Source organism: Camelus dromedarius, chromosome 3 (genome assembly GCF_036321535.1).
Source record: "Camelus dromedarius isolate mCamDro1 chromosome 3, mCamDro1.pat, whole genome shotgun sequence".
Classification (NCBI taxonomy): Eukaryota; Metazoa; Chordata; class Mammalia; order Artiodactyla; family Camelidae; genus Camelus; species Camelus dromedarius.
Window position 1 is genome coordinate 29822624 of NC_087438.1, and position 20463 is coordinate 29843086.

Consider the following 20463-nt stretch of genomic DNA (forward strand, 5'->3'; position numbering starts at 1 on the left):
ACATCCCAGCTTTGTCACTTACTAGTTTGTGTTTTGGCTAAAAATAATTTACCTTTTCTGAAGTTAAGCTTCCTTACCCATAAAAGGAAGATTATAATACTCTTATACAACATTCCTCACAGAAGAGTTTTCAGGATGAAATGAGAAAGCATATGGCAAGAACTCAGCACATAGTAGGAGCTCAATCAATGGTAGTCAAAAAGAACTTATGCTTTAAGTAAAATGCTTTCACTTACATACAATAAAAATTCTTCGATGTAAATGTAATTATGCAATTTGAATGTAATCAGAGCATTTGTAATTGAGGTACTAAAGTGAGTGATGTGTTCCCATAGAGCCGTAGTTCTTACCGGGTTGATTTTGTCCCCTAGGGGACATTTGGCGATGTCTAGAGACATTTTGGTAGTCACAGCTTGAGGAGAGGAGAGTGCTGCTGGTGTCTAGTGGGTAGAGGCTAGTAATGATGTTAAACATCCTACAGTGCACAGGACAGCCCCCCAAACAATGAATTACCTGGTCCCAAATACCAGTAGTGCTAAGGTGGAGAAACTATGCAATAGAACCTGGAGAGCCCATGACTTCTGACCTACGTTTGTTTTACATTTAAGGCTGACTGGATGCATGGATAAGAAGGTAGCTTCCACTTTGGTGAAATAATGAAGAGATTTGCCAAGTCATAAATATCTTGTGAACCATTCCAGTGTTTCAGATTCTCATTGTGAGACATACTTTTAGACTAAAGCATTGCAATGTCTAAGGCACTGTTATATTTCAGAAATATCTTTGGAAGTCAATAGATGGAGGAGTGAGGATCTGCTAACCCACATGAGCGCTACAAATGCAATTTGAAATTTGATGAGTTTGTTCTGTTACGATGGTGGTGATTCTTTGTTGAAAACCAATCATGGGCCAAGTGCTTTATGTAAATAATCTGATTTAATTTTCAGCAACTGACTAGGTAGTTTGCTTTCATTTTACACATGGGAAAACTGGGGCTTAGAAAATGTATAGAATATTTCTAGCAAGTTGCATATTTGGGATTCAAACTTAAATCCAGCTGGCCTTCAGCCTGTGCTCTTTCTACTGCTCCATACTGCATCTACCTACCAAGCATGTAAGAGTGGAAATGGGGGTGGGTGTGTTTTAGAGGAAATAAGGTAGGAGAGAAATTTTTATACTTTTAGGGCCTCTGCTCAGGAAGGTTAGGTTGGGTCTCCTGCCCAGGGGCCCTTGAGTGTCCATGAACTAGGTGAAAACTTGGACCAGAGTGGATGGATTCCTTGAAACTGAGGTTAGTTCTTTACCTTGAAACACAATTTGCCAATTTAGCAACTGTTTTTAGGTCCTCAAAGTTTAAGCCTGACAGTGTATTTTCTGAATTCTTCCTTTTTAATTAAATGTGATTTTCCTTTGAAATCACTTCTACCATCTAAACCAGTACCATCAAATAGAAATATAATGAGAGAGATGTATGCAATTTAAATTTTCTAGTAGCCACATTTTAAAAAGTCAGAAACAGGTAAAGTTTATAACATATCTGATTTAGTCCAATATATCCAAAATATTATTTCAACATGTATTCAACCTAATCACAGTGTTATTGAGATATTTTGCATTATTTTTTCATAATCTTCACAATCCGGACTATATTTTACATTTGCAGCACACCTCGATTAGGATGCTAAATTTTTGGAGGAATGAAATGTAGTCCTACTGAAACAAAGTTATATTTAAGGAAACATATTTTGCACTGCTTTCACTTTTAAATTTAAGTTAATTCAAATTGAATAAAATTGAAAATTCAATTTCTTGGTTGCACTACCCCATTTTGAGCACTCAACAGCCCCCTGATGCTAGTGGCTACCCTATTGGCCAACACAGAGCTACATTCTTGCTCCTTAGAATGTGGCCACCAGAGCAGCATCCGCAGCATCTGGGAACTTGTCAAAAGTGCAAAATCTCAGGCCCAACCTACTGAATCTGCATTTTAACAAGATTCCCAGGTGATGCCTATACCCATTCAAGTTTGAGAAGCATCTCTCCAAAAAAACAAAACAAACAAACAAACAAACAAAAAAACCACAGGTCTCTCTAACAAAGAACAACAGAAAGAGTGAGTAATGAACTATGAGGACTCAGGATATCCACTAAGGAGCAATGCCAGGGGTTGGTATGATGCGTTCTGTTGAGAAGTTGTGGTTTCCCACAAAGGCAAGCGTGGCTGTTCCTCTGTATGGACTGACACAGGGCTGTCCTGGAGTCTGGAGCTGGCTCTGCTCCCAGGATCTACGGCACAAAATCCAACACGATTTTCCATGACTCCCAGAATTAAGGCAGCTGCACTCTACCCGCCGTATATGCTTGAAACTGCAACTTTAGAACCCCTGGAAACACAGCTGTGAGCATATGCTTCTGCTCTGCACAGTGGAATTTAAGGAGGTATCTTCCTGGGAGACCCTCAGGAATATCACCCACAGGAGGGCCTTGCGGTGTCCACCACACTGCCTGCCACCCCGAGAGCCAACCCAGACACACGCCACATCCTTATTATATGGGGGTTGATCTAGTTCTCCCCAGAGGTTCAGTGCATGCTGGTCTACCTTGCTAATATTTATTTGGTTTGTTTTTCACAGGACTCGGCGTCTCACAGGCCTTTCAATGTACTTGCTTAAGGAATTTATTATACTAATCTAACACAGAAGCCCATGGTTCTAATTCAGTGGTTCTCAACTCTGGTTGCACATTAGAGTCACCTGGGGCATTTAAAAAAGCACCAATGCCCAGCCATCACCCCAGTCTTTTTTTTTAACTCCATACGTTGAAAGTAGTGTTAATTTTTTTAAGATGTAATTGACATATAACATTGTGTAAGGTGTTGCCCAATCTAATTAAATTATATCTCTGGAAGGTGAATTTAATGTGCAGCCCAAGTTGAGAGCCATGGTCCAGTTTGAAAGAGGCCTTTGCTGGCAGTCAAATGCCTTAAGTCAATGCTTCTCAGTCCTTAATATGCATCTGGATAACCTGGGAACTTGTTAGAATGCAGGTTCTGATTCAGCAAGTACGAGAGTAAATGTAACTTTGTGTCCAGATCTGTCCCTAGTGGCATTTGGTTGCTGATCAAGGTCAGCGCTTTTCCGTCTCAGCAAACGGGGATAAGTTCATCATTCTCTCCTTACTCCTCCTTGAAGCCTTCCTCTGTCTCTCCACCCTCAGCTCTTAGTCATCAGAACTTTCTTTGATTTCCTAAAGCAATTATTATCTTTATTTTAACTACCTTTTATTATTAGCTACTTCTCGTATGCACGTGTATTATTTCCCAGACTACTTCCGGCTTTTCAAAGGCAGAATCCATGTGTCGTGTTATTTCTGTAATTCCTGCAACATCTGAAAGTTATACATCATAGGTACTGCATGGATGTTTCCTGATTAACTGAAACATGGTATGTCTATGTGAAATTCTCTTTAAAATCCAAAGGACTTAAAAATGTGAGATGTTTTTCTTTGCTGAGCAGAAAAAACTTTCAGAAGGGCAAGGAGATAGTGGATTTAGATTTTTATGTTAGCTTTTTTCATTTGGGGTACATGTTTAAATTTTGGAGAACTGTATTGCAATTTAGTGGGTTTAATTATTTGTTTGGAGGAGGGCATTATTCACATTTTAGACCAGATAATTCTTTGTTGTGGAGACTGTCCTGTGCATTGTAGGGTGTTTCACAGCATCTCTGGCCTCTGCTTGCTAAATGCCAGTATCACCCCACCCCCAGCCATGACAATTAAATACGTCTCTAGGAAATGACTGTTGGGAAGAAAACTCAAACTTGGTTAAGAACCTTTGGTTTAGAAGTGTGAAGCATGACACAGCTGCCTTACTGCAGTAATAATACTTTTAAAAATTAACACCCACACAAACACACAAAAATGACAAGCTATGTTCCTGAGAAATATGTGTATTTATAAGTATTTATAGAAAAATGTTCCTATGTTCCTGCATTTGGAGGCCATGGCTGTGTATAGCATATTTATCTTTGCAGTTGTCATTTTGGTCATTCTTTTATGGAAATAAAAATATGTACATGAAGCATTTTTAAAATCTGACTATGGACTTAGGAATTCAAACATGTGGTGGGAGTAATTCCACCAAGCAAGAGAATGTACACAGAGCAAAAGTTATTAAGAAAGAATGGCCAGTTTGCTTCTCTCTCAGGGAACTGGCCCAGCCTCTTTGTATAAAATAGTCTATCTGGCGGATCATGATCCTTGGACCGAATGTACTGCTTCAGTAAGTGATGTTGATAAGCTGAAGCCTGGCATGTAAACAGGTGTTCCGTGATTGTTTGTTGAATGAATGAACAGAGGAATGAATGAGTGTTGAATGCGGCTGTAAATCCTAAAACTAAAAAGCTTTGGTGTGCTCATTACAAAAGACCTTGTTTTATTGCATTTGAAACTCCAAACCGTAGAAAAGAAATTACATAAAAGAGTATGTCATCATCAGTGAGAATTAAACAGCCTCTGTAAAATTACAAGACAGAGCAAAGAAAGCCTCATTCATCAGTTGGTTTCTTCTGGCCATAGAAGGCTCCTCCGAGACTGAAGGAGGTTCTTATTTTTCAGTGACAGAGATTTGACTTTGGCGAAGCACTGCTGTACTTTTAGGCTTGGATTAGAATAGTCCCACGTATCCTTTTTTCCTCCCATTCCTGGTGAAGAACTTGCCTGTGAGAACCAGACAAGAGGCTTCAGTGGTTGAAGCAAGCAGGATGCCTTCTGGGCTCAGAAGGGAAAGGATGATAGAAATTAGTGGCTGTTGAATTCTGCTACATTTTAAAAATCACTGCAGAGATTTTAAAAATCCAATGCCCAGACGACTAAACTGGTGTTTGCATAAATTACCATTTAAAATAGAATCTGAAAAGACAGAACTCAAGCATCAGTATTTTTTTTCTAATTCCCCAGGGGATTCCAGCATACTATTGTTAACTGTGGCAGTAGACCCTCTGCCAGCTACTGATTTTCAGGAATGTGGATCATCTCATTAAAAAGAACCTGACAACCTCATTCCCAAGTGCTTCAGCTAAGTTTCATTGAGGACATTTTTCATTTGACCAAGGAATCCAATAGGATCTTTTGTGCAGTGTGTTAAAAATCCCAGTTTTTGTGACAGTGGCATGCTTGAATTGATGATAGGGGTTTTTTAACTGAAAAAGTGACTGTCCAATAGAGGATAAGAAGAAATAAAAATTAAATTGTATGTAGTAAATTTAAGTATAATTTCTTGCTTCATATATTTTAGAGAGATGGTCTTACTGTGATAAAATTCACGTAATATAAAATTTGCCATTTTAACCATTTTAAAGTAGTTTTTAATATATTCACAATGTTGTGCAACCATTACTGCTGTCTAATTCTAGAACATTTCCATCACTTCTACATGAAACCCTGCACCCATGACTATTGACTCCCAGTTTCCCTTCCTCTCATTCCCTGGCAACTACTAATCTATTTTCTGTCTCTATAGATTTGCCTGTTCTGGAATTTATTTCAAGGGAGTAATGCAATAAGGGACCCTTTGTGTCCCATATTTCACTGGCTCCTTTCACTTAGCAAAACGTTTTCGAGGTTCATCCATGTTGTAGCTTATATCAGTATCTTATTTCTTTTTATGGCCGAATAAGATTCTATTATATCATTATACCACATTTTGTTTATTCACTCATCAGTTGATGAATGCTTGGGTTTTTCTACCTTTTTATTATCATGAATAATGCAGCTTATGAACATACTTGTACAAGTTTTTGCATGAACAAGTGTTCTCAGTTCTCTTGGGTACAAACCTAGGAGCAGGATCACTGGGTCATATGGTGACTGTGTTTAACTTTTGCGGCACTTCTAAGCTGTTTTTCTCCAGTGGCTATACCAGTTTACATTCCTGACAGAGGTTCCAATTATTCCACATCCTATTGTTTTGTATTTTAACTATTGGATTATTATCTGGGATGTCCCTTACTTTAACCAAACAGAAAATAAATTTTACCAAATTTAGTGCTAATTGTTTCTCTGAAATCTCAAAGCCATGCTGTACAAAATACGTTTTTTTAAAATAACAAAAGTATGGAAATTGTGTTTCCTAAGTCAGTTATCCTGCAGGGCAGCAAGCATGTGTCTTTGAGGTGGTGGTCCCGTTCCCATCGTCCAGAAGGCTACACTGTTGGACCTTGGGATTGCTGCACCTGCCTCGGTACATCCCCCTCAGTAGCCGGAGAAAAGAACACCACGGGAAATAGTGCCCCCACCTTTCCACCCAAGAAGCCCTATTAGCAGTCACATTAGTTTTGAGAGAATGGATGGAAGAAGAGAGAAAAACCTTAGATCATATAGGGAAGTATATGATCACTCTGTCCAAGACAATTAAATGACATAATGTGAAAACACTGAGTGAGCTAAATGCACCAGATAAATGCTTTGGAGATGAAAGGAAAGGGGAGAAAGATGGTTGATTATTGCCCCTGATTAGGTATATTCAACCACAACTATTTAAGAAGGGAAGTAAATACAATATATTTTATAATAAAAATGTTCTATGAAAACTAAATAAAACAAAAAGCAAGTTTTGGCGAAAAAATAAATGCTTAAATGCTAGTACTGTACTGCACGCACAGCTCTGTTTCCTGACGTTGCTATACACACGAGCCATCCATGGAGGCTGCATCCAGTGAAATTCCCTGCCAGGCCACGTGTGCTGCAAATACTTTTTCAAGACACTGCAAAGTTCAGTTGATTTGACATCCGTCTTAAAGTAACTGGACATGTTCTCTAAGCCTTTGTTTTAGTCAAACTTACAAGGTTTTAAATGCACCAACAATCTGTTTTTTTAAGTGTACTAGAGTTTAATTTTAAATAATTTTTAAAAAGAAAGGAACTGTTTAGGGGAGATCTTGTGAAATCGTGTCCTCAACTCTAAGCCAGTACGTGCCTAAGAGGAAGATTTTACAGCTGTACCTTCCTCAGTTCCACAGAGATCCATAAAGGAAATCAAGTGTAAAGGTGAATTCCTTACATTCAGTATCGTCCAATGCAAAATTCTGTATTAAATGCTTTGCCAATTTCCAACATTAATTTAAAGCTTTTTTGCCAATAGTCTGTGTAAACTGAGTAGTTGCAATTTCATAACCACTTGGCAATTCCATAGTTTAAAAAAAAAGCCTACCAGATTTTTTTAATTTTTTATTGATTTATAATCATTTTACAATGTTGTGTCAAATTCCAGTGTACAGCACAATTTTTCAGTTATACATGAACATATATATATTCATTGAGACATTTTTTTCTCTGTGAGCTACCATAAAATCTTGTGTATATTTCCCTGTGCTACACAGTATAATCTTGTTTATCTATTCTACAATTTTGAAATCCCATCTGTCTCTTCCCACCCTCCGCCCCGCTGGCAACCACAAGTTTGCACTCTATGTCTATGAGTCTGTTTCTGTTTTGTATTTGTGCTTTGTTTTTGTTTTTTGGGTTTTTTTAGATTCCACATATGAGTGATCTCATATGGTATTTTTCTTTCTCTTTCTGGCTTACTTCACTTAGAATGACAGTCTCCAGGTGCATCCATGTTGCTGCAAATGGTGTTATGTTGTCGGTTTTTATGGCTGAGTAGTATTCCATGGTATAAATATACCACATCTTCTTTATCCAGTCATCTGTTGATGGACATTTAGGCTGTTTCCATATCTTGGCTGTTGTAAATAGTGCTGCTATGAACATTGGGGTGCAGGTGTCATTTTGAAGTAGGGTTCTTCTTGGATATATGCCCAGGAGTGGGATTCCTGGGTCATATGGTAAGTCTATTCCTAGTCTTTTGAGGAATCTCCATACTGTTTACCACAGTGGCTGTACCAAACTGCATTCCCACCAGCAGTGTAGGAGGGTTCCCTTTTCTCCACAGTCTCTCCAGCATTTGTCATTTGTGGATTTTTGAATGATGGCCATTCTGACTAGTGTGAGGTGATACCTCATTGTAGTTTTGATTTGCATTTCTCTAATAATTAGTGATATTGAACATTTTTTCATGTGCCTATGGACCTAAACAAGCAATTCTCCATGGAAGAACTACCAGATTTTTTTTAATGTGCTCTTTGACATTATATTATCTATAAGGCAGTTCAGTTACTTTTGCCAATAATGATCAGCCAGAACACTTACAGATTTTTTTTTTTTTTACTGTATTTTGACAGGCCAGCATCCATCAAGGACAAGACCTTTAGTGAAAGGGGGTGTTAGATGCTCTAAGTTGAGGAATCCCTGTTTTCCTGAAGCTCTTCAAATGAAAGAGTGCTTTGGAAACAAGTGTGCTTTGGAGAAGGATGCGTGGCCTCAAAGCAGAGCTTCAGAAGGGAGGACTGCAGCAAGCTGGGCAAGGGGTTCTCTCCCCACAACCTGAATGTTTACAAGCACCATGCAAAACTCAGTTCCCCTCAGTACAGACCCTTGTCCCCAGGAAGCCCAAGTAAATGTGTAGGCTGAATTACCTTTACAAAAAAATAGGAGGTAACACTTTTCAAATACAGTTCAGCCATCTAGGTTAATCCATTTATTTCTTTATGAAGTTCACTTATCTATACAATTGTTTTCTTTAGTATGTCTTACGAGGTTTAATTTTTAACCATATTAAGGACTGTTGTTTTATTTCCTTTCCTTATTGTTTGTTTACGCTGCCCAGCTGAAAAGGAAATTCTCAACTGGTTGTGTTCAGTTATGCTTTTGTCAGAGAGCCAGGCTGTCTCATCACAAGGTAGTAAGTCCCCAGCCTCTGTTCAAGGGTGATGACAAGTGTCCAGGATCGTTGACAGCAGACAGTCCACACAACAGGGCATGGTGGAGGATGTACATTTAAGGTCAGGTGGTTGCTGAGTGCCTTCCCCTCCCCAAACTGGTGCTCTCAGAAGAATGTTCTCCTTTCCCTTCGAAGACTCCTTCCAGCCTTCCCTTCCCACTTCAGTTGTTCCTCTTCCTCCTTCTCTTCTAGTCCCAAAACCCCAAGCACACATTGGGAATTTGTATGTGATTTCATTTGGTTTTTGTTTCTGCTCCATCATGAGTTGAGGGTAGAAAAGCACGTCTGGTGAGAGAAGGCAAACGACTATTCAGTACAGCTGCTTGACGTCCGCCCTCTGTGTCCAGCCTGGGGAGGTCATCTTCCTCCAAGGGGAGAGCCACTGGACAGCGAAGCAGGAAGCCATCGGTGTTTTGTAAAGCTCCTCAGTTGATTCCAATGTGCAGTCAGTTAGGAAATGCCACTCTTAGGGCTCACCAGGCTACTGATAGGTGAGAGTTGAATTAAGAACCCATCTGAGCTTGTCTGAGAATTTTTTGAGAAGCAAGAGAGACTTGTCTAACATAAAAGCTACTATTTTTTGCTAGTGCTAAGAGTTGAGATGAAATCACACAGATTTGTGTATTAATCCCAACACGGAGAACTCTTTTAACATCTCTAAACTCCAGTTTCATCCATTTCCAACTGGAAATGATACCCACCTCTAGAGCTGTTGTCAGTATTAAAGGTGATTATATATGTAAAGTATTCAACGTGATGTAATATTTAACATGCTGCATCTAACATGGTGATAATAACTAAAATTAACATGTGGCCACAAGTCAGAATCCTCATTTTTAAAATGAAGGCTCCAAAGAGAATAAAGATGAATCCCAAATCTATTGTCAAGATTTTTGAATGCTGATCAGTGTTAATAGTAACATTTCTTCAGAATGCAGGACCACTTGATTTTCTCTTAGTGACAATTAATTTAGGGCCAAAGGTGGTTTCTCTTGTCAATTGCAACATTCTTTTAAAAGATGCTATAAATGAGTGGTGAACTACACTGTCTATAGGTTTAGGCTAAAAAAAATGACAAGACAGCCAGAAGTATTTCTAGCTTAGAAATGACTATGTGTGTGCAGCTCGTCAGAGAGGACCTGAGAGTGTATGGTAACCATTTGCTGTCTTCATAGTGAAATACAAAACAAATTTCTACTGGGATTTTCAGACATTATAGAGGGGTGTTCATTTTAAAGTTAGGCTAGTACCTCTCAGACTTGGAAAACCTCAGGATGACTCTAAGGAGCTGGGCTTAAGGAATGTTGGATGTCTTTGGCCACAGTGGTATTTGCCAAAGGGGAGGTGAGTGAGAAGGAGAGAAGCAGCCAGCTATACTACAGTTCTTCTTCCTCCAAAAAATGAGTTACCCACTTCCCCACCGACATTTTGACATATTCCATTTGCTAAGAAAAGTGGTTTATGTCTTTTTTTTTTTTCACTTTCTTAAATTTTTATTGATTGTTCAGTTCTTAGCTTGTAGTCTTCTACAACTCATTCAAAATAACAAAAAGCCAATTCTTCTCAGTTTCATACTACCACATTTTTGTTTTGTTAACTTAAATTATCACACACGTCACTGCTGACAAGTATTATCATGCCTTTTAAACTCAACACTTTCAGTCAAAATTTGACTCTCCATTAAATTGGGAGCATTTATATTTTTTAACATTTTTTATTGATTTATAATCATTTTACAATGTTGTGTCAAATTACAGTGTAGAGCACAATTTTTCAGTTATACATGAACATATATCATTGTCTCATTTTTTTCTCTGTGAGCTACCATAAGATCTTGTGTACATTTCCCTGTGCTATACGGTATAATCTTTATCTATTGGTTTATGTCTTTCTTAAACAGAGTTTGCTTATTGTATGTCAACAGCATTCACATATTTTTATAGTTAATATTGTTTCCTATCCTTCCTCCAAATTAACCCATCAGCCGGGTCCTCTGTTTCAGATTCTCTCACAAGGCTGCAATCACAGTGCCGGCTAGGACCATGGTCCCATCTGAAGTCTGGACTGGGGAAGGGTCAGCTTTTGTGCTCACCATGTGGTTGTTTTCCAGGATTTAGTTCTTTCAGTTCTCAGTCATTAGACTGAGGGCCTCATCTTCTTGCTGGTTGTGGACCAGAGGCCACCCTCAGTTCTTTGCCATGTGGTTCTCACCAACATGGCAGCTTGCTTCAGCAAATCCAGCCAGAAACTAAGTCTGCTAGCAAGACAGAAGTCAGTCTTTTGTAATCTAATCACAGGTGTGACATTCCCCTCAATGCTGTCATATTCCATAGGTTTGAGACAAGTTACTCAAGGGAAGGAAAGTTTGTGGATAACAGGGGGCAGGGATCCTTGCGACCATCTGAGAGGCTGTCTGCTACAGCACCTAACCACACAGAACCAGCCATAACAGGAAGAAAGAAGGAAGGAAAGAAGGAGGGTGCAAGGAAAGAGAAAGAAAGGAGGCAGGTCGCGAAAGGAAGGCAAGCAATGAAAGACAGATATAAAAGAGACAAAGGAAAAAGTAGCTTTGCTGCGCTGCGTCTGCATCACGGCATCAGGGTTCCTCTGTGGGCGCTTTGTCACGTTAGCACCACAACCATCAATTTCCTATTTCTTATTTAAAATGGAAAATAATGTGAGGCTTTCTATACATCTGGAGTTAAAAGGAAACAGAATAAACAAGAATAGTAAGTTTAAGCAAGCAACATGTGTTTTAAATCAATTCTTTTTTTAAGATTTTTTCCTCCAGCTAGCAAAGTATTTTTTCCCCCTTCATGTTTCAAGTTTTTGGGTCAGGTTCATTATTCTTGCCATGATGTGGCAAGCTTACTGCACAGGGAGTATAGGAACCCAAATGATGTTTGCACTTGGTGTCCTCTGGCTGTTTCAGCTCAAGCCAAAATTGTTTTGGTTCTGCACATTGTTATTAATGATTGTATATGTCACTTAATTGTAAAAGTGAAGTTTGTAAAGTACCTTGGACCTCATCTATTCCTGCCTCTCTGTTGAGGAAACTGACAAATGACTTGAGAAGTTCAAGGCTATGTAGTATCAGAGCCAGAACCAGAACACAAAGCTCTCCATTTGAAATCCAGTGCATTTCCTCCTCTTGCATTCTGTGCAGAACAGTCAGAATGGGCAATACTTTCCTCAACCCTGCAGGCATTAAAGCAGGTTAGTTGCGGTTTAAATATTTATTTAGCACTGATTTTCTGGAAGGATCTAAAAATAGCATTTCCAGTGCTTCAGCTGATGGGAGAAGGAACTTTTCCAGGAACTCTGCTGTATCATAGGTGCTTGCCCAGCAGAACACACACGTTTCTCATTTATAATAGATCACACAGGCTACTGTGCTTCAGTGCTCTCAGAGGGGGTTGTAAACACCAACCACCATCTCCAAAATGACCGTGGAAGTCAGAATAACAAAGAAAACTGACACACACAAATAGGCTTTGCCTCAGACGTGTCTGCTGCACATTCAGAGCTGCAGATTTCATACATGCAGAGGGGTTTGGCTAACATCCTCGCACCTAGAAGGCTTCCTCCGCCTCCCAGATTGGAATGGGTACACATATATGCATACATTGTTTAAAGTAGGTATCTATTTAATGAATTTGCCAGATGGATCTTTTAAAAGAATGCAAACATACATGACTTTTTATCAAAAATCTGTAAAAAGAGAAAAGGCCCTGTCGGGGATGCTGTGGTCCCCATGCCACATCCCTTTGGGCCGCCTGATGCCAATGTAGCCATCCGTGATGGGCAGTTGCCAGCATCAGGTGCCTGCTCAGGGTCTCAGAAGTCAGGCGAGGTCCCTCAGCTCATATGTACATGCAGCCTAGAAGTTCATGTGCATGAACACCTCCAGGGCAGCCCTCAACCAGTGGGTGTTGGGAGTTGGTGGCTAAACACCCTGGCCTCCCATCCTGGTCGAGGACACTGGGAAGACACACTCTTCACAGCTTACAGGAGGGACCTCTGTGGGGTTGGGCCCCAGCTGAATAGCACACACTCTGTTCACTGTTCTCCCCTCCCCATCCTTCTCTCCGTCTCCCTCACTTCCAGTTCCAGGGGTCACCCTCCAAAAACAAAACACTGCCTGAACCCAAACCCTCATTTCTAGCCATGATTTCTTAAACAGGCCCTAAGAAATCATGGAAGGTATAAAAACAAAATGTTTATCCCTGCAGTCAAAGGCTGACAGGGAAATAACTGGCAAACAGCAGCTCTGAAGCTGTGACCCAGGAAAAAAGAAGTGGTTCTTCTTTATCTCTTTACATACCTGTTTCATTGGGACCATCCATTACCCTCCTGATTTCATGCCTCGCCTTTTCTTTTTATTCTGCAGATTCTTCCGGGAAGCCTAAATTCACCAAGTGCCGTTCACCTGAACTAGAGACTTTTTCATGCCACTGGACAGATGGGGTTCATCATGGTTTACAGAGCCCAGGATCCATACAGCTGTTCTATATTAGAAGGTACAGCCTTTTGACTTTTCTCTCCATGGATTTTTCTGATTAAAACGCACTGAGTCACCTGCAGTGGTAGGAATGGGAATGATCTATTTTGATGACCTAAATGTATTCATTCATTCATTTATCCCAAAAAATATTAATTAAGCCCTTACTGTATGTTGGGTACTATTTTAGGCACTGGAGATCTGGCAGTGATTACAAAAATATAGAGTCCCTGGTCTCATGGAAGCTTGTTTCCAGTGGGGGTCAGGGGAGGCAGACAAAAAAAAATTAAGTCAGCTGGTAATGAGTTATTAAGAAAAGTAAAGCCAGGAAGAGAATAAAGTGTGCTAGCACTGCGTGAGCGTATACGTGTGCATGAGAGCGAGTGTGTGAAAATGTGAGTGCAAGCGTGAATATGCGTGGATGTGGGAAAGCAGGTGAGTGTGCATATGTGTGAAAACATGTGAAGGTGTCGGGGGGGTGTGGTTATGTGTAATATACGTGAGCAATGAAAGCGTGAACACGAGAGTGAGCACGTGTGAGTGTGTGTAGGGAGCTCAGGAGAGATCTTAAATGAGGAGGTCCTAGGAGGCCTCTCTCTGTGGTGTGTTATAGCAGAGACACAAATGAGATGAGCGAGGCCACATGAAGATCTGGGGGAAAGGCTGTCCAGACAGAGGAAACTGCAAGTGCAAAGGCCCTGAGGCTGACTGGGCAGGTGTGAGGAAAGCAGGAGGCTGGCATGGATGGTACAAAGTGGAAGGCAGGGAGGGCGACAGGAGAAGTCAGAGGATTAGCTGGGGCCAGACCCAGATGAGCCCCACCAGCCATGTCCAGGCCTACTTTCTCTGTGGTGGGAAGCAATGGGGCTTTTTTTTTTTTTTTTTTAAATGTGTGTTTTAAAAGGCTGTTTGGTTTCTACGTAGAAAATAGACTGTGTTCCTGTTACATTGATCACATTCAATTAGGGACTGTAATACTGCTCTCTTCCATTTTTATGAGTGGTCCTGTAAAATAACAGGGGAAGGATGAAACAAAGGTCTTGTTCCTGAACCAAATGCGGGTCCATTCACCTGCATGTAATAAATCCAATCTACTGACACCACGTGGTGGTGAAGGAAAGTGCAGCGGTTATTGTAGGGCACTGCCAGGCAAGGAGTCCGGGGCAGCTAGTGTTCAGAAAGCCTGAACTCCTCAGTATAGTCAGTTACAATGTGTCAATTTCTGGTGTACAGCATAATGTTTCACACATATACATATACATAGATATATTCATTTTCATATTCTTTTTCATTATAGGTTACTACAAGATATTGAATATAGTTCCCTGTGCTTTACAGAAGAAATTTGTTTTTTTATGTATTTTATATATAGTAGTTAACATTAGCAATTCTTAAATTCCCAATTTATCCCTTCCCACCCCCTTTCAGTCATCATTCTAAGTGATGTAAGCCAGGAAAAGAAAGAAAAATACCATATGATATCACTTTTATGAGGAATCTAAAAAAAATAGGAAGAAAGAAAGGAAAAAGAAGACACTGATGAACTTACCTACAAAAGAGAAACAGACTCACAGACATAGGAAGCAAAGCATTTTTAACGGCCAGGTGAGGGAGGGCTGTCCCAGGACATGCGATCAGCTGGTGCACAATTCTCTGTGCACAGTTATCTGATTGATTGATGGTAAAGCAACAGGGTGGTGTCACAGGGGTTAACATTATCAATCCTTAGGCTCCATTAGGTCTGTGGGCTCCATGCTCATGGTCATCAAGTAGTTAATTTATTCCATTTGGTGGAGGTTTTGGCATCTATAAAACAACACAGGAAACATGCGTCAGATACTATTACCAGGTACTTTGGAGAGGCGCTAGTGCAGAGGACATGGGGGAGGGATCTGTCTGGGGAAAGCCCCTTAGGGTCCTGCTCAGTTATGATCTGTCAACATAATCCCTACCCAAATGACTATAACTCAATTTAAAAATGTTAAAAAAACAAAAAAAACAAAAAAAACAAAAACAAAAACATAATCCCTACCCAAGTCATAGATTTCTTACCCCTCACCTGGCGTTACCTCCATTTCTGTTTACTCTTATGTTGTACCTTTTTCCTTTTTAAAATTTTAGGCTCACACACTCTATCCTCTCCTCTTTTCCACCCAACCCCCAGGGAAGGCCTAAACCAAGATGCAAAATTAGTGGAGACCCTTCTCCCAGGCAGATGGTGGTCATCAGTCCAAGGATGATACTGTTTGCCCTCCAGAGGAGCAGGGAAAGAAAAGGAAAATGCCTCAGGCAGTTCAGGGCATGAGCTCAGGGCCAACCAACCTACATTTCAGCCCAGCTCCCACCCTTGCTCACAGAGTAGTGCCGGGCAAATTAGTCAGTCTGTCCACAACTCAGCCACCTCCTTTGCAAAATGGAGATAACAGACCTTGCCACGTGGCTTCTTGTGAGGATTTTATTAACTAATACTTGACAATACTTATCACAGTGCTTGGCACACACTAAGCACTGAATAAGTGGTTGCTGCTATTATTATTTGCAGTTTGATGATAATTTAAAATAATGATAATGTAAAATTCCAATTCCTGAGCTACAAAAGTAATTTTTGATTCTTTACTGCTTATAATTATTGGTATGCTTTAAGACCATTTTTTAATGCAGAGTTGGGTGCTTAATTCGCAAATACATACTTTGAGTCAGCATCCAGGACTAGCCTGACTCACCTTCTAGGGTTGTGAGGGGTCTCTTGGATGTCTCCCAAAAGGCACACAAAGATGAGATGGTTGGGCACTAAATACACTTTTTTTTTCCCAGTAGGGCTGATACTGCAGAGAGGTAGGGGCCAGTAGACAAAGCTGATTTGTATAAATACATTTGGACAGGAAGCTAAAACGTTTGGTAACACTTGAGTATATACTGAATTGATTGTTGAGATAATGCAGGAAAAACGGATGTGGGGCGTGAGGAGGGCCGTGTCCCAGGCCTGAGTTGAGACCCTGGGATGTGCCCCGCCAAGTGTGGGCTTTGTGCAGGAAAGAGCGAGCCACAGTTGAGTAAAGGTAGATTTACTTAGAGAGATATATTGAGAGGCAAGAGAAAGGCCACGAGGTGTGGGGGTTGCGTGCTCAGATTAGAGTGAAAGTAGGTACACACTCCATAGACAGAGTGCAGGCCGTCTCCAAAGAGGAGGGAGGAAGAGAGAGACAGCCGACACAAGGCACCACGTTGCCACTTTTTATGGGCTTGGTAGCTTCATATGCTAATAAGTGGAAGGACCAGTCTAACTAACCTGGGGAAGGGGCTGGGATTCCCAGGAAGTTGGTTCCCACTCTTTGACCTTTTGTGGCTAGCCTGGGGACTGTCATGGTGCTTGTGGGCGTGCTATTCACCATGCTAATGTATTACAATGGGCATATAATGAAGCTCAAGATCTACCAGAAGTCAAATCCCCCACTATCTTGAGCCTCAAGGCCTACTGGGAGTTGAATCTTTCACCATTTTGATGTTAATTGCTGTATTATTCCTTGAATGGCTGTCCCCTGCCCCCTTCCTTTTTCAAAATGAAGAGTGATTTAGTAGATTCAATTTTCCTACTTTAGCTTCAGCGACTTGGAAAGCCAACTCCATAAAAACAAAATAAGTTATTTGCACAGGCACAATTAACGAAACTGAAGAGAGAAATAGCGGAGTTGGGCCCACTTTATGAAAACAGATGTTCACCACCTTAATAGTCTCCAAATTTGAACCTAAGCAAAAATACATAAACCCAAAAGGATAAAGCCTTCACAGATATATATTTGGCCCTTCTCTCATGCACTAGGGCTGTACCCTTTTGCCTCCAGGCTTTCTCTGCACAGCCCAGGCCTTTCAGCATCCCTAGTTCAAAGTCAGCTCTGTGCTAACAGAGATGCCAAGTGAGGGAGAGTATCAGACGTATTCTGAAGGATGTCGTTAATTTTTGCCCTAGTAGAATTTGGGATCCCAGGGGAGGAAATTGTCACATCCTTAAACCCCTTAAGAACAAACTCACAATTAAGGCCAACCCAACTGGCAAAATCAGTGTTTTGTGTTTTCTCTATAAGCATCTAACTGTTTTGAGTATCTTAGCCAAGTAGCATGTGCACTCAGCCCGGTTTATCTGGGAAGGGTAGATCCGAGGGGATTAGAAGTATCAGGAACACACAGCATCACGACTGCTCCGGAGTACAAATGTGCTGGCTCTGCATTACCCACTTAAACAAAGAGGAAAATACAAATGCACTTTCTGCCTCTTGTCATTGTTTCTTAGAATTCAGTTCCCAGAAGGCAACTTCTGGAACTATAGAATCATGACTCCCCATCCCTGACACACAAATAAAATAGTGACATGATGTCATCCAGAACCTTCAGACGGAGGGATGGGGTGGGGGTGCATGTATTCCCAGCCTGGCCTTCGAAGCTAAAGCACAAGGAAATCTAAACGCGTCAGCCTGTCAACAGGACGGGCCCAGGGGCAGCTGCAGGCTGGGCTGGCTCTGCTCCCAGCCAGGTGAGCTGGGATAAGAGGCAGCCAACTCAGAACAGTCTCTGCCACCCTGTAACGGAGACCGTGCCAGATTCAGCCTCTGAGCTTGGAGGGGACTCAGCAGGAATGCACATCACAGACCTGGCAAAAAAGGGGTTCTGGGAGCCTGTCGGGGTGCTCTGCTGTCAGCTCCTTGCCTGCACATGCCTTGTCTTCATAGAAGCTTGTATGTGAAGGCTAGGTCCTGAGTGCTGTATCCCCCTCCCAACCTCTGCTATCTCCCCACCCTGTCCCCCCTCAACAAATTATCCTGGCTTTTGAAAAGAAAGTTTATTTCCCATGCAAGGTTACAGGGGAAATTAGAAAGGAGAAAGAGCATTGTTAACTTTCTTTTCTTTTATCTAAGGAATATGTTAAATTTTAAGCCTAAAACATGTGGTATGCAGGTAATGAAAATAGTTGCCCTTAAAACGTAAATTATATATTTTTTTTGACCTCTCTCCCAGCTGGTTACCTTTAGGTAGAAAGCATTTGTTCTGCTCTTTATTCTGATATTTTTTAATGGAGGTCCTGGGGATTGAATCCAGGACCTCGTGCATGCTCAGCATGCACTCTACCACTGAGCTATTCCCACTCCCCTATTCTGATTTTTATTGATATGTTCTTTCTACAGTTCTTACCTCTATTTCACAAGCCAGTCTAGGAGCAAACCTAAAACACCTAAGTCTTGGGAATAAAAGGGAGTGGCTTCCATCAACTAGCTTTGGTCATCTGTAGAAAAATTCAACCCAGTGAAGGCAGGTTACAGAGTATCTGCTTTGTGCGTCCATTTGGTTTTTGGTCTAAATTTAATAGTTAAAAATAAGCACTCAATATGCATCTAAAATAAAATTCAACTTCAGTTGGGGTGCAGCGGGTGGGAGTTGTGTTTTGAACTAACTCTTCCAGATGTGCTTAAGATGAGTGCTTTAAGTTGTTTGTTCCGTGGAGCTAATGGGTTGGGGATCATCTGAACAGCATTTTTCATATAGTCCTCATGGGGGAGTAGGGTGCTGACAAGTCCAAGCTGAGAAACTGTGAAATACACAGAGCTAACGTCCCTGTTACGAATTCAGGCCTGCTAAGCACTGGCCTGCATCTTCAGAATGTTCTAATACTAACTTGAGGACTGTCAGTCATGCTAAATATATTTGCCGTCTCCTCTACTCATATGAAAGCCTCCTTCCCTGGGCAATCTTGTCAAATCATTCTCTTTAATATACTCTTATTTTAGTTTGAAAGTCAAGATAAAATAAACCATACAGTAGTTCACTGACCCACCTATCCATAGTTTTTAACCTTTTTCCTATTATTCTAAACACACACACATACATACAATTTATCCTTTCTTCTACCTTCTATGCACTTAATTTTCCCATCAGGGATGACGCTCCCTGTCATCCAAGGGTATGCAGCTTAGAAGGATCTCAACCAGAAATTAAGCAACAGTCCACTGTCTGTGTTAATCCCAAGTTCTTTCCAACAGCTGATGAGCAGCTGTCTCAAGGACCCCCTGATATTACACAAGTTTCCTACTAGTGCCAAACAGACCAGCGTGGGAAACAGCTGTAAAGAAGGAAACGTGTGTCTTCTCCCAGCTCCTCATCCCTTCCTTCCAGTCCCTGCCTTCCCACAGCCTGTGGGGTCCTTGCTGCCCACTGCGGCCCAGCCCCCAGGGCGATGCTCACGCACATCCAGGGTCTGGCCTGCCAGCCCCAAGCACCTCAGCCTGCACAAGTTCATTCCTACCTTCTCCTTCAGCCACAAGTTACCTAGCTTTTTGTCTCCTTGACTTATAACCCCCCTTCTTGGCTGATAGCCTTGTGAATAGTAAGTGAACAGTGCATTACCCCACCTAAGTAGCAATTCTAATTTAAGAAAGTCTTTCCCAATTATTCCATTGCCTTCTGTTCCCCCCCCCCCTTTCGTTTCCCTATTGCCATCTGGTAAACTTTGAATGATTGCTAAAAACACCACCTCCACGTTGAAGCTTTCCAAGAATAACCAGAGCAATTATTCCTTCTTCTAACTCCAAAGGAGCCTCATGAGCACTGTCTGTGAACGCTTACCCACGCTGCTTTGTAAGACGGTATATCAGTCACTCCCCCAAGGCAGGAGTAAGTCCTCAGACACACATGAGTCCCCCATAATATCTTGCACAGTGTTTTATAGACAAGCAATGCTTATAAGTATCGATGGTCGGACCAAAAAAGAAAGCACTCAGGCGGTAATTTCTGAGTCACCTTCTAGCCTGAAGGTAGAGGTCAGCTCTTATTAATTATATCCACACAGCGCTAGTACCAGATACAGTGCTTATAGAGTTAGTTGCTTGCACAGTAGGCACCCAAAGGTGGCTTGCTGAATTCATTCGGTCAGACAGGCAGGTGGAAAATTGGAGGAGAGCTGTGTCACGTTCTCTCACATGTCGGTTCAGTTCCTGCTGAGGTGGGTTTGCGTCTGAGCCATCTTTTGACTGCCCTGCATTTTGGCTCAGGTCCCCGTGGCAGCTGCTCAGGGAAGATCCTTTCCCCAAAGTGTAACATCCTTCCACAGTGAAATTCCCGGTATCTCTTTTCCATG

The 20463-nt window shown here is 41.2% G+C and overlaps 1 protein-coding gene across 3 annotated transcripts in view; it reads left to right on the forward strand.

The window, feature by feature from the left end:
* GHR (growth hormone receptor) overlaps positions 1–20463 on the forward strand; it is a 238355-nt gene that overhangs the window by 199180 nt on the left and 18712 nt on the right. For all 3 annotated transcript variants that reach the window (XM_011000802.3, XM_031444530.2, XM_064480357.1), the window contains exon 4: positions 13230–13359. In XM_011000802.3, the coding sequence (XP_010999104.3) occupies positions 13230–13359 (130 nt within the window). The remainder of the gene's footprint in view (positions 1–13229; positions 13360–20463) is intronic.